At 41.2% G+C, this 14,573-nt stretch overlaps 2 protein-coding genes across 13 annotated transcripts in view; one reads left to right on the top strand and one right to left on the bottom strand.

The window, feature by feature from the left end:
• The window catches only part of MBTD1 (mbt domain containing 1), a 66,584-nt gene extending 62,256 nt beyond the window's left edge, over positions 1-4,328 (bottom strand). For 6 of the 11 annotated variants that reach the window (XM_079906104.1, XM_079906093.1, XM_079906105.1 and 3 more), the window contains exon 1: positions 4,057-4,328. Coding sequence is in view for 8 of the 11 variants with exons in the window: in XM_079906093.1 (XP_079762219.1) it covers positions 4,057-4,077 (21 nt within the window). In the remaining 3 variants the exon portion in view is untranslated. Of the gene's footprint in view, positions 1-3,383; positions 3,448-4,056 lie in introns of all 11 variants that reach the window. The other 5 variants (XM_079906103.1, XM_079906102.1, XM_079906106.1 and 2 more) reach the window with 3 other exon arrangements.
• A 158-nt stretch (positions 4,329-4,486) lies between these two features.
• Positions 4,487-14,573, top strand: part of UTP18 (UTP18 small subunit processome component) — a 40,943-nt gene continuing 30,856 nt past the window's right edge. The window contains exons 1-4 of one of the 2 annotated variants that reach the window (XM_079906109.1): positions 4,487-5,136; positions 6,784-6,896; positions 9,293-9,391; positions 11,402-11,469. In XM_079906109.1, the coding sequence (XP_079762235.1) occupies positions 4,807-5,136; positions 6,784-6,896; positions 9,293-9,391; positions 11,402-11,469 (610 nt within the window). In that variant the 5' untranslated portion in view covers positions 4,487-4,806. The remainder of the gene's footprint in view (positions 5,137-6,783; positions 6,897-9,292; positions 9,392-11,401; positions 11,470-14,573) is intronic. The other variant, XM_079906108.1, reaches the window with a different exon arrangement.

The raw sequence follows: 14,573 nt of genomic DNA, 5'->3' as shown, positions 1-14,573 counted from the left end.
ATAGAGTTAAACACACATATGCACACAAGGGGGTTATTTCTCTGGTGTATAAAATAATCTGAAACTAGCTAATTAAAATTTTGAAGTCTAATAGTAAAGTAATAGATGGTATTATCCAACATTTACTGAGCAATATATACAAATCATTATGCTAAGCACCAGAAGTACAAAAAAGTGTTAAACTTAATATGCACATCCTAAAACTAGACTATAAACTACGGCCAAATAGTTGAGACAACAAGAAATTACTAAATTAATTAATGCGTATTGTATACAACTAGTTCTACAATATAAGTAGGAATTACATAATAACAGTGAAAAGGGAAATAAGAAAAAGGGATTCTGGATAGATATCTTAACATTTTATCATTTATAGCAGCTCCCATTTTCTTATACAGTGGTCATCACATCTGACTGGAGGTTTACGGAAACCTTGGGAGGAAGACACGGCTGATTCCTGGCTGGCCCTTATTTTAGATGAGGAAAATGAAGCCTGAAGAGATTAGGCAACCTGCATTAAGATCACAGGTCAGGAGGTGGCAGAGGCAGAGCCTGGCCAGTTTGCCAACTTTGTCCGTAGCTCATTTCTACTACATTACATTTTAAGTTATCAATACTAAAGTGAGAACTAGAAGGGAGCTCAGAAATCTTCTCATGCAGTATTGCTCTAACCAATCTGATAAACCTTTCTGAAGAAGGCTCCACTGCAGACCTACTGATTGATCACCCACAAGAGGGAGGTTTTGTATTTTTATAAGATCCCCAAGAGGTGATTGTGGTGATGAGCTAAGCTTGGAAAACACTGTTCTATTATCTGTCCAGTGTGGCAGACATGTGGCTATTTAAATTTACACCTGATTAAATGAGATTGAAAATTGGGCTCCTCAGCCACACTAGTTACCCTTTAAGTGCTCAACAGCCACATGTGGCTAGTGGCCACCATACAGATGGCACAGATATAGGACAGTTCCATCACTTCAGAAAGTTCTATTGGATAATGTTAATTCTAGACCAACCTTTCCACTCTAAGGATGACAAAACTGAGGCATAGAATCTTGTCCAACAAGGCATATGAAGTTATTTAGTGGCAGAATTGAAATGCTAACCTAATCTGCCAGTGTCCCTCATACTGCATCACTTCATCCCCAAAAATTTAGGGTTTATTCAAATGGGAATTGTTTTCTTTCCACCCTTCCTTGTGGGTTGCAGTAAGAAATTTTAAATTTATGGGAAAAAAAATCCTAAAAAAACAAAGGCTTATTTAAAATTCATGACTAAAATCAAACAATTTGCAATTTTTGTATAAAATTAAAAGTAGCCTTGGACAGTTAAGAATACCCTAGTGTTAGGAGGCATATCTTAGTTTAACTATTAACTCCTTCCTCTTTTACCATCCTGATGTTTTTATCTTTCTTTTGGATCTGAAACTCTGAAACTAATGATAATTGGCTTACCTTAACATTATAAATATGAAAAAGTTAAATCTTACTTAGCAAACATTTTAAAGATGAACAATTGAGAAACAAAGAGCAACCAAAAGAATAGTGACTTGTCTAATTTTAGGATGTGGTCACTCAAATCACTGAGAACTCATGGCTTTCAGTAATCTAGTGGTTTTGTATTTATAACATTAATAGGTTGTTTTCACTTCTAAGCTATAGTTTAACCTTCCTTTGACAACTATGTTACATTTAAAACAATTTAAATAGTTTTAATTTCTGATGAAACTGAGGGTTTGAAGCCTCTGAACATCTAAGAAAAGGTTTAGACACTAATTAAATCAACATATAACCAGCCATAAAAATATACAGTAGTGTCTTCTTTAAAAATAAAACCAGTCATTCCTGTCTAGTATGTTTAGAATGCAAACGTCTCCAAAGTCAGTCAGCTTAAGTCATGACAGTTCATGTTTAAAGTGAACAGGAACTTGGGAATTTCACGTTAATGAAAACTTTCAAGACAGAATTATGCAGCTCCATTAACTTTTAGCAGTATCTAGTATTCATTCCCATGTTAACTTTCAGTGACTAGATTTAGAGAAAATATCACATGTCAAAGTGTGTACAAAATTAAAAACTGGACAGTTAAAAAACATGGTTCAACATAAGATACTTATGAACAGATACTTATTCAGACAGTTTTTGCCATAATTTGCAAGTCACCCAGAAGCGTGGAGTATGGGGTTCTACATAAGTAGAAGCTACTTGTTATTCAGGGAAGGAGGTGGTGCAAAAAAAGACAGCTATTTTCTTTCTAAACACTCATCGGTGTAGAGGTAAACAAATGAAAAAAAATACAGTGTAAGCACATTAGAGCAGAGCAACAGTCTCCAAGTCATAAAAGGGGGAGAGAAAACAATTTCTGTGCTCTAACATTTTAACCGGGGGACTGGGAGTTTAAAGTAAAATTCATTCTCTGGCTTTTATACTAGATTCGTTACCTCTACATTTTATCTGTTACGTCTTGACTCCCACTTCACCATATTAGGAAGAGGAAAACACGTGCCCCCAAGATTCCTAGGCCAATAAAACTTCTCTTGGAAGCAGCATAGCTCACCAAATGAAGGAGAGTATTAGAAAAATGCTAAGGGACAATAGTAGAACTGAACTATCTAAACCACCGAGTGATAACTACTGATGTATACTAATACAAGAAGCATGAAAAATATTGCAAACTCTAGGCAAATATTAAAGTGTTGCAAAAATTTCATATCTCATTAAAAATTGGAAACGAAAAAGAGAATGTATTGTGAAGGAGGGGCCCCAAGCAGGAAGCCCAGCTTGAAAGGAAAACACAGGTCAAAAGGAGGTGGTGGTGGGGAGTGCAGTTCTTCTGATCATCCCTCTACCAGGAGATGCTTCTAACAGCTTTGGTACTATCTCCAAGAGGCAATTTAGGCATCCCTTAGGGAAAGTGATTTAGGCAACGAGAAATGTGATTTGAGATAGAATGCTGAAATTTCTAACTTTAAAAAGATGCACTAGTGAGAGAAAACAGCCATGAAATTCCCAGATCCTATTTCCCAAACTTCCTGTAGAAAAATATCAACCATTCTCAGACATAGAAGCCAGCACATTTGAACTGACAAATGTAACAAAACAAAGTTTTCAGACGGCCCTCACTATCTCTCAAGCCCTCCTTCCCCCACTTCCCTGCTGTTCTTTCCTGGCACACAAAATATAGGCCAATGAGCAGTGGGTGAGGAGAATGTGAGAGAAAATTTGAGAAGTAAAAAGGGAATCCACTTAATAAGGACATGAATGAGTCTAAAGAGTCTAATAAGGGTAGGCAGACAACAATCAGAACTGAACGGCAAGGGCTTTCCATGGCAGCAGCGAGCGCTCAGTGTTTGCAGGGGTTTAGGCAGAGGCCAGGCTACCTACCACTTGTCAGAGAGGCTGCACAGGGGACGGCTGCTTTGGGTGACCTCTAATGTCTCTTCCGACTCTGAAATGTTAGGATTCTTATTTCACAAAAGAGAACGCAACGGTCGTAAAAGCCCACCGACCTAGAACCCTTTTAAATAGGCGGCGGCTTCCCAATCACCACTCCCACCTCTCCCATCCCACACGTGCCCACCCCGCCCCCTTTCAATTTTTCCACCTCCACGTGCGAAACGCCTCGTGGCACCTGCCCCACAGCCGAGAGGCGCCTTCCCCTGCAAAGCACCAAAACTCTGCCCCCTTGGGAGAAGTGAAGACTCCACTCCCCGATTCTTGGGCGGCCAAAAAAGGAAGTCTCAAATCCAGCCTTTCTCCCCAAGCCAGAGCTGAAGGGGCACGGGAGACCGGAACGAAGAGAACTTTCTTCTAAAATTTTTCTTCCAAAAAGTAAAGAGGATAGAGAGAACCCTGATGAGTCCGGGGATGGGGGGAGGGGAACCCCCGAATCGTTTAACGGCCGGTAGGGGGAGGGGGCTCCGGAGGTGGAGGGGGCGTGGGATGGAGAAGCAGGCCTGGGAGCGGGGTCAGGGGGCTGCAGGGGTTCCTGGGGTCGGGGGGCTGCCGGCGTCCCCCCAACCTGGCACACAAAGCAGATGCCGCGCTCGGCTCTCACCAGATCCTTTGTGTTTTCCATCAGGGCCTCATGGGTAGGGGCTGTCCGTGCTCCCCGGGCCCGCGGCGCCCCCTCCCGAGCTGGGGGCAGGCGCCTCTCCCCGGGACTACGGCGACTACAGGGGGGCCCCGACTGGGCCCAGACCGGTGGCGGCGGCGGCAGCCCCCGGATTTCCCCCCTTTAACTCGGGTGGCCCCAGGATATCAACAACATTAGCATAGCCCTCCCTCCCCAGCGCGCCTGCGCCGTGACCCGCGCCCCGATTGGCCCACTTCCCTACATACCCTCCGTCTGTCTTCCAGCGTGGGACCCTCTGCAGGCTCCGTACTCCAAGGGCCGTACCAAGACGAAGGGGTGGAAAAGGCGATTGGGCTCGTGTAAGTCGAGTGGTTAAAAAGTTAGGAAGAAGAGTAGCAGTTTTAGCCTGTCATCTCAGTTTATACCCTGGCTTTCTTGCGCTCCTTTCAATCAATTGCAGCTGCGAAGTTGTGTTGGAAAAAAATTTCCACTCCAGTCACGCCGCTTCCCCCTCCACCCGGAAGATTGGTTCTCTCGGAGGAACTCCCACACGGGGAGGGGCTCGTGAGGGGATGGGCGTTACACAAGGGGGACAGTGCTGGTCACGTGCTCACAGGGCGGTGCAGCCTCTTTCCGGCCCCCTGTGGCCTCAGCCGCTACGGAAAGCAAGGGCCTCGGCGCACGCGCAGTGAGGATCCACGTGAGCACCTGCGTTCCTTCTCAAACCGAACCATGCCGCCGGAACGGAGGAGCCGAACGAGACCGGACCGGAGAGCCGGAGCGAGACCAGACCGCAAGACCCGAATGAGGCCGGACGATAGAGCCGCGGGGCCGGACGGGCCGCTCCAAAAGGCTGCTCCTTCATTTCAGCGGAAATCGCCGGCCCGGCCGCGCGCGGCGGCCGCCGTAGTCGCGGCCGAGGAGGAGAGACGGCTCCGGCAGCGGAACCGCCAGACGCTGGAGGAGGGCAAGCCGGCCGTGGAGCGGTGCTTGGAGGAGCTGGTCTTCGGCGACGTCGTGGACGACGAGGACGCGCTGCTGCGGCGTCTGCGGGGCCCGCGGGTAAGGGAGGCCGCGACGTGCGGGCTGGGCGCTCGGTGGGCGGTGTGCCTCCGAGGGCGGAGCCTGGGCGACCTGTGGCGCAGGGGAGCGTTCAGGTGGGAGGGAACCGGGAATGCGGGCGCCGCGGGGTGCCAGACTGAAAGTCCCGGGAGGGCGGAGACCGCGCCTTTCTCCGCCCCCGAGGGAGCCACTGAGCCTGGTATGCAGCAGGCGCTCAACACATATTCGTTTAGCCAACTAATCGTGAGCATCTTTCGATTAGTGGCAGTGGCTCAGTTCCACTGTTTTCTCCCCAGACTCAGTGTTTCTTCTCTCTTGGTCATTCAATCGCCTGCCTCAATACTTTGCTGTGATTCAGGGGTTCCACTTCGTTTGTGAAATCAGAATTTGTGGGCACAGGCCTGGGAGTCTGTTTTAACAACCACATCGAGTGGTTGATAAGCCAGCTTTTGAGAGTGACCGTGTATTCGTCTATTAAAGTAATATTTGTGAGCCAGTTTGGCGCCAGATACTTCTCCTGGCAGTGCAAACCCTGCATGATTAATTGATTATAATTTTTTTGCATGCTTTTTGCTTTTTTTTTTTTTAATCCTATACCTGTCTTTTCTTCCAATATAGGGAGTCCCAGGCAGTTTCTAGGCACTAGAGGAGAAACAGCAGTGGACGAAAACTAACAAAAATCCCTGCCTTCTTGGAGCTTGGATACTTAGTGGCAGAGGCAGAAGATAAAATTCAAGTTATATCAGTGAAGTGCTGAAGGAAAAAAAAAATAAAGGCGTTCAAAAAAGGGAGATAAGCGTGTGTCGAGGGAGCCTGTGAAATTTTACATAGGGTAGTCAAGCAAAGCCTTACTGAGAATTACTCAGTTTGATAAGCGAATGCAGACCTAGCAAGTATCAGTTGATTGCCAGAACCTCATTTGGGTGCTTATGGGAGAGGTTGCAGAATCTAGTTGGGAGATAGAGAAATGCTACTGGAAAAATGCTGAACTGTGTGACAGTTTCCAATTCGGGAAAAGAAACAGTTTAAGTGAGGTGGGGTTTGTTGGGGTTTGTTGGGCTTTGAAGGATCATAGGCCAATAATACAGCAAGTAGAAATCATTTGGACATTTCTATCATGTGGTTTTGGGAAAGCTCTCAAGCTCACTTCAGGTGAAATTCTGTGGTCTAGATTTAGATTTGTTTGGGTAGTATAAAGTTTCTTGAGGAGGTGAGGGGTCAAGAACAGTTAAGAAAAGTGGAGAAGTATGTTTATGAATATGAAATATGACTTAATTATGACATTCAGTCATGTTATTTTATCTTTGGTGTCTGCCTTTGGTCCTGTGATTTCTGTAGTTCTGTGATTTTCCCTGCTCCTTTATTCATCTGTCAACTTACCTTTTTTACTTGTCTTACTTGGTTTTTTCCTTTCAGCAAGTTGACTCTTTGACTATTCCAATCTTACCTCATGTGTCCAACGGGGGGTGCCATTCTCTAATCTCCTCATTTTCTGTTCGATCTCCAGCATTTGCTGTGGTAGCATTCTGTCCCATAATTTGGTAAGAGGGCCATAAAAACAAAGCATTCTACAAGCCACTATTCTGCAAAGTCTGCCACCATGGGGTATGAAAGACTCAGTGCTTGTGGGTATTTTGTCTTTTCTAGGTTCAAGTACAAGAAGACTCAGGTGACTCTGAAGTGGAGAATGAAGCAAAAGATAATTTTCCACCTCAGAAGAAGCCAGTTTGGTTGGATGAAGAAGATGAAGATGAGGAGATGTAGGTTGCCTAATTTTTCTTCTGGAGTCCCTGATTCTTCAAAAGTTACTTTGCAGGTTTTAAGAAAGTTCTCTTTCTGAATATGTGAGTACGTGAAGACTTGAAAAATACTGGAAAGTATAGCAAAGATCATTCATAATCCCATCACCGAGGGAGAACCACTGTTAACATGTTGGCATACATCTCTCCCTCTTTCTTCTGTGCTGTATAGAAAAGCTAAAAGAGCACAGTGTTTGGGGTCAGACCTGAGTTTGCCTCCTAGTTTGGCCAGTTCCTAACTGACCATTGGCAAGTTTGGAACCTACCTTTTCTCATGTGTAAAATAGGGATAATAGTAACTATATCAGAAGGCTCTTGAGATTAAATAGTGTATGTAGAGCTCTTAACACAATGCCTGAAATTGAGAAAAGACCAAAAAAAGTTAGCCATAATGTACAATATGTACCTTAAGATGAGAATGTATTGTATTGCAAGTATTTTCCCCAATTAAAAAAAAAAAACCTTTATAAACATTTTAAAATGGATGTATTATAGTCCATTATATGATTTAACCATAATTTACGTAGCTATCGTTGGATAAATATTTTTCCTTTTAATAGATTGATGTTGGGCTTCCCTGGTGGCGCAGTGGTTGAGAGTCCGCCTGCCGATGCAGGGGACACGGGTTCACGCCCCGGTCTGGGAAGATCCCACATGCCGCGGAGCGGCTGGGCCCGTGAGCCATGGCCGCTGAGCCTGCGCGTCCGGAGCCTGTGCCCCACAATGGGAGAGGCCACAACAGTGAGAGGCCCGCGTACCGCAAAAAAAAAAAAAAAAAAAAGATTGATGTTGAGATGAGCATCTTTATGCATAAATCTTTTTCTACTTAAAATTATTTAAGAAAGATTCTTTGAGGTAGATGAACTTAGTCAAAGAGCAGACATTTTTAAGGTTCTTGATAAATACTGCCAGGCTGACCCTGAGGTTCTGCTAATTTACCTTTCCATTGAAAAGTGTCCGTTTCACTCCATTTTAAAAGCAATGATTTCTCTGGACTTCCCTGGCGGTCCAAGTGGTTAAGACTTTGCCTTCCAGTGCAGGGGGTGCGGGTTCGATCCCTGGTGGGGGAGCTGAGATCCCACATGCCTTGCGGCCAAAAACCCACAACATAAAACAGAAGCAATATTGTAACAAATTCAATAAAAACTTTGAAAATGGTCCACATCAAAAAAATCTTAAAAAAAAATAAAAGCAATGATTTCTCTTTTTTCAGACATTGTCAGTTTAGGGTGACAGTTTAGGGTAGGAAACATCTAACTTGTGTTGAGAAAACTATTAGTCGTTGGTTTTTCTTAAAGTAGTCTCCATTATGTCTTTGCGTATTTGTCTACTGGAGACTTTCATTTTGTTTTTTTATTTTTAAAATAAAAATTGTACATAAGGTGTACAACATGATAATTTGCTATATGTATACACAGTGAAGTTATTACTATAGTTACGTGAACTAATTAGCATTTCCATTTCTTCAGATGGTTACCATTTTTATTTGTGGTGAGAGCCCCTGAAATCTACTCCCTTAGCTAATTTCCAGCGTATAATATTGTCATTAACTGCAGTCATGCTACGTAACTGCAGCTTTGTACCCTTTAACCAACATCTCCCTATTTCCTCTACCTTCTCACCCCTGGTAACCGTCATTCTGCTCTTCGCTTCTATGTATTCCTCTTTTCAGATTCCACATGTAAGTGAGATTATGCAGTACTTCTCTTTGATGTCTGTTTTATTTCACTTAGCTTGACGTCCTCCAGGGTCATCCATGTTGTTGCAAATGGCAGATGAGACTGTTTATTAATGATTTTAGTATATCAGCTCCTTGCATATTGAGAATTTCAAACCTTTATATGTCAAATTTATTGCACATTATCTAGCTTTTTGTTTGCCTTTAAGTTTGTTTTAATGTTGTCTGATGCACAGAATATTTTAATGTTGATGTAGTGAAGTCTATGACACTTTTCCTTTTTTTTTTTTTTTTTTTGCTGTTGTTTTTAGTAAAAAGTTCTTCAGAGAGAAATATTTGCCTGTATTTTTCCTTCACAGTATTTTAAGGTTTGGGTTTTGTTTTTTTATGTTTTTTTGTATTTAACTCTGATTTACCTGGAATTTATTTTGGTGAATGGCATAAGCTGTGTCTAGATAAGTAATTGTGAATTTGAAATAGCTCTTCAAAGGGTAAACTAGATGATCCGAAATATTGGAGATTCCTTTTTGTTTCGGGAAGAATGGAGAATGTGCATTGGAGATGTTCCACATCTTATAAATCTTGACCTGTGTTGTTTGCTCAAAATACTAAAGGCAGCAACTATTTATGTTGATTCTTTAAGTTATTGAAAGCATGCTGTTTTCTGTTTTTTTAATAGGGTTGACATGATGAACAATCGTTTTCGGAAAGATATGATGAAAAATGCCAGTGAAAATAAACTTTCAAAAGATGAGCTTCAAAAGAGACTTAAGGAAGAGTAAGTGTCCTTTTTTATAGGTTTGCCAAGATGTATTTATAACCAGTATTTTGATTTGCTCAGTCTTTGGCTTCTTGGGTAGTCAGATTTCCATTTTGAATTGGAAGAGCATTGTTCTTGGAAGACATGATTAAGTTTTAGTATGGGGGCCTGAGAAGGAATCAAGTACAAAAAACTTTGGAAAAAACCTGTAATCCCACCATTTAAATATAATCAATGATATTATTTTTTTTTAACATCTTTATTGCAGTGTAAACGCTTTACAGTGGTGTGTTAGTTTCTGCTGTATAACAAATCAGCTATACATATATCCCCACATCTCCTCCCTCTTGCATCTCCTTCCCACCCTCCCTATCCCACCCCTCTAGGTGGACACAAAGCACCGAGCTGATCTCCCTGTGCTATATGGCTGCTTCCCACTAACTGTCTGTTTTACATTTGGTAGTGTATATATGTCCATGCGACTCTCTCACTTTGTCTAAGCTTACCCTTCCCCCTGCCCGTGTCCTCAAGTCCATTCTCTGTCTGCGTCTTTATTCCTGTCTTGCCTCTGTGTACTTCAGAACCTTTTTTCTTTTTTTAGATTCCATATATATGTGTTAGCATAAGGTATTTGTTTTTCTCTTTCTGACTTACTTCACTCTGTATGACAGTCTCTAGGTCCATCCACATCTCTGCAAATGGCACAATTTTGTTCCTTTTTGTGTGTATTAGCTATTTTAAAGTCCTTGTGTGCTAATTCTGTCAGGTCGGTCATTTCTGTTTCTGTTGACTGCTTTTTCTTCTGGTTATGGTTCATGTTTTTCTGCTTCTCTGTATATCTAGTAATTTTGATTGGACTCTGGGCAGTGTGAATGTTGTTCAGTGTCTGGATTTTGTTTTTTGCTTTTAATGTGTGTTGAACTTTGCCTTGGCAGGCAGTTAATTGACTTGGAAATCACTTTGATCCTTTCAGGATTTGTTTTTAGCTTTCTTCTACAGTAGCATTTATTCTAGGCTGGTTTAGCCCCATTATTAAGTTATGACCTTCCTGGGATCTCTCCTGAATGCCCTGAGTGTTCAGTAAGGACCCTTCCTCTGACTGGTTGAACTCAAATGTCTGAGTTTTGGTTCTGTGCAACTTACAGACCCCTAGTAGTTCTTTGCTTGACCTCATGGAGTTTCATCCTATGAGTGTGCAGTTTAGTATTCAGAAGAAGTGTCTGTGGACCCCTGTGCAGATTTCTGGAGCTCTTTCTCTTTTTCTTCTACAGTTGACTGCCCCTCAAATTCGTGTTGTTTCAGCCTCTTTCAAGTCTGATCTTTTTCTCCTTGTTTCTGTGTCAGGGTCTTATAAAAATGCCTTGAGGGGAAAATCCCAGTAATGGCATTGCTCACCTTGTTATTTTTCTTCTCTTAGAGATCATAGTCCTATGTTGCCTGTTGTCCAATTTCTGAAAATAGTTTCACATATTTTGTCCAGTTTTCTAGTTACTTATGGCTTAGTTTGGTGGACTTGTCTGTGATTCTGCATTAAACAGAAAGATTCTTTTCAGGCTTCCAAATACCAGCCCTTCAGAATATAACTGTCATGCTTCTCCTGAAGCTTACTTTTTCCAGGATGAAATGCTCCCATTTTATGCAAAGGATATATGATGAAGTTTTGTTTATTTTACCAATCTGGTTGTTTTCTTTCAGACATGTTCTTGTATTCTTTTGTGTACTCTGTGTACTATAGCATTGATTTATAACCACAAAGAGATTTCTATTTCTTAGTCACCAAATCTGGTGTGTTGATATGTGCAAATAAGACAACTATGTAACTAGATGTAAATAAATAACAACAAATATGTATCCAGGTGGTTATTACCAATTTAGGACTATCCTGTGTGAGTAGCCCTTCTGTTCTGAAAGATGATAACTTCTTTGGAAGAGATTCTATTCATGCTCTGACCTATATTCTTGAAATGTATTAAACTCTATATAAATACAGTGGTCACTACAATATTTTATTTTTACATTTTTGCTTAGATTTCAGCATGCCATGGGGGGAGTACCTGCCTGGGCAGAAACCAATAAGCGGAAAACATCTTCAGATGGTGAGTGTTGACACCTCTGTTTAAGTTGGTAAATAGATTCCTATTCCTGTTCTGTTATTGTTTGAGGTTTCTCACGAGGCTTGTTAAAACCTGGTGTTTGAAATATGTCTTTTTTTTTTTTTTATGTCTGGTTTTGAAGTCTATCATTTCTCTGAAGGAAGCTCTTCTACAATAGTGTAAGAGGTACTTAGTAGCATATTCTTTACTTGTAGAGACAATAATGGATGGATTTTATGATGTTTTTCCTCAACAGAACTGTGTTACATTATGGCATAGATTAAGTAAAAAATAAGTAGTAGTGTTATTTCTTGATTCAGAGCCCCTTCCAAAGACATGAGCAGCTGATCTAGCTATCCACTAGGAAATGGAATGTCTTTCTAGGGAGCACATGTCAGGTTAGGCCCAGATGATTATTCACTTTCTAAAAACCTATTTTTCAACTGCAGATTTTAAGTTTGACTTGTACCAAAACTGTTTTCTGCTGTTTAGATCTTTGAGTTTAGATATTATTTATATGGATGGTTTGGCCAAGATCTGATTTGAGTTCTTGGAGTTATAAATTTTAGCCTTGGAATTGACTTCTGAAATCCTTGAGGAACTCCAGAGTATATCCTCCCATTGTAATACAGGAGCTCCTTTCTTAGCATCTTTGGTATCTGATGAACCTCTGTTTGATTATCATCATCACCTCTCCCTCCCATCTCCCCACCCATGTCAGTCTTCATGGTATTCACGTATAGAGAGCCCTTCCAAGGAGCCAGTTTTATATAATTCTGTTAGAAAACTCAATCTGTTATTAAGTAGAAACTTACTTTCTGGTTTCCAACCAGATACTTTTAGAGGTTGAAGGACTCTTAGTGATGTAGCCCGACTTTATCTCCTGCAAGAAACTTCTCTATAACATCTGTTAGATGATAATTTAGCCTCTGCTTAAATATTTCAAATAATGTTGTGCTCTTTATTAGACTATTTCTTCCTCTTTTCTTCTTCTCTTTAAAAACTAATTGTAATTTTTTTACTATTGAAATTCAGCCTCCCTACACTGTAGTCCTACCTTTCGAAGAGATATAATCTTATCTCTCTTTCATATAAAAGTCTTCTGTTATTTGAGAAATGTCTTTCCGGGTTTTTTTAAATATGTTAATCATCTTGTCCTGTCACTGTTTTTTTTTTTGGCCCTGGATGAAATATAATTTTATTATCCATTTTAGAATATTGGATTCATAGAACTATAGCAGTGTAGATATAGATTAGGTTTATGCTGACATTGAAGCAGGAAATCTCCCAGATCCCAGTGGCTTAATCCAATAGAATTGTTTTTTTTCCTATGAGTACAATTGAGGTGGTGAGAAGGTGATGCTCTACTTAAGGGACCCAAGTTTATAGACGTTCTGCCATCTTCAGGCTGGCTCTTCCAATGTTGCCTAGGATATTGACCACCAGTTGACTTATAGGAGAAGAGAGAGAACTCACCAAGGGAAGTTTTTATTGTCCTGTCCTGGAAGTGGTATGTGATACTTTCACCTACATTTTATTGGCCAGAACTCAGTCATGAGGCCACACTAACTGCATGCAATACGAGGAAATATAGTTTGTCTTTGTGCCCAGGAGAAAAAGGAAATGAATTAGGTCAACAGTTAGCCAGTCTGTTACTATCTGGGATATCCAAGTCTAATACCTTAATTGTACATATGACAGTAGTAAAGTTCAAAAAGATAGAAGTGACTTGTCCAAGGTATACTTATTGGCGGAGTGGTGACTACAACCCAGCTTCACGGTTATCTCCAACGTATTATTTGTTTTTATCTGTAAATACTAGATTATCTTTTTTTTTTTTCCTGAATTACCTTCCCCTCCCCCCCACTGGCCCACTGGCATGCAGGTTCCCTGACCAGGGATTGAACCTGTGCCCCCTACAGTGGAAGCACGGGGTCTTAACCACTGGACCACCAGGGAAGTCCCTAGATTGAGCATCTTTGAAAGAGAAGTACTCCTCCCTTTAAACACAGCTATAATGCTATTATCATACACCTTCAGAAATCAGTAGTAATTCCTTAATATTATGGAGTTTTATTGTTGCTGTTTTGTCAATTTATTCACCCCCACCCCCCACCCCCCAGCCCCCTGCCGCAGTATTCCAGTGTTTTTAGCTTGCTTTGTATTCTGCTTGGTCTTCATAGGTGCTGTTGAATCTGGCTGCATGTCTTTTCTAAGTTTTGGAAATTCTTGCCTGTTATCTCTTCACACGTTGTTTTTGTTCCATTCTTTCTTTCCTTCTGGGATACCAATTACATGTATGTTAAAAAATTTTTTTAAAACATTCTTTGTTCTTTTCTGATGAGATTAGGTGCATTCAGGGTGGTATGGCTGTAGACTGTGTTCTTTTCTGTATCTTCTGTCTTTCTGCTTTCTGTACTTTAGTCTGGATATTTTTTTCTGATCCTTTTTCCAGACCACTAATTCTCTCTTCAGGTAATTTTGATATCCTGTTAACACCATCCACTGGGGTGTTAGTTTTAATTACTGTTTTTCAGTTCTAGAATTTCCATTTGGTTCTTTTTTTTTAATAGTCTAGTTCTCTGGCTTAATTCTGAGTCTTGCCTTTCATTATCTCTAATATGTTAAACATAAATTTTTTATTTTATTTATTTTTTATTATTATTTTTCCTTCCAGTTTGTTTTTTGTTTTTTTTTTTTTTTGCGGTACGCGAGTCTCTCACTGTTGTGGCCTCTCCCGTTGCGGAGCACAGGCTTCGAATGCACAGGCTCAGCAGCCATGGCTCACGGGCCCAGCCGCTCCACGGCATGTGGGATCCTCCCAGACCGGGGCACGAACCCGTGACCCCCTGCATCGGCAGGTGGACTCTCAACCACTGTGCCGCCAGGGGAGCCCTCCTTCCAGTTTTACTGAGATATAATTGACGTAGAGCACTGTATAAGTTTAAGGTGCACAGTATAATGATTTGACTTACATACATCATGAAATGATTACCTCAATAAGTTCAGTGAACATCCATCATCTCCTGATAAAAATAGATAAAAATTAAAGAAGTAGAAAAGAAGTATTTTTTCTTGTGGTGAGAAGTCTTAGGATTTACTGTCAA

Source organism: Stenella coeruleoalba (assembly GCF_951394435.1).
Source record: "Stenella coeruleoalba genome assembly, chromosome: 19".
NCBI classification, from domain to species: Eukaryota; Metazoa; Chordata; class Mammalia; order Artiodactyla; family Delphinidae; genus Stenella; species Stenella coeruleoalba.
This window is presented reverse-complemented; position numbering and strand designations above follow the sequence as displayed.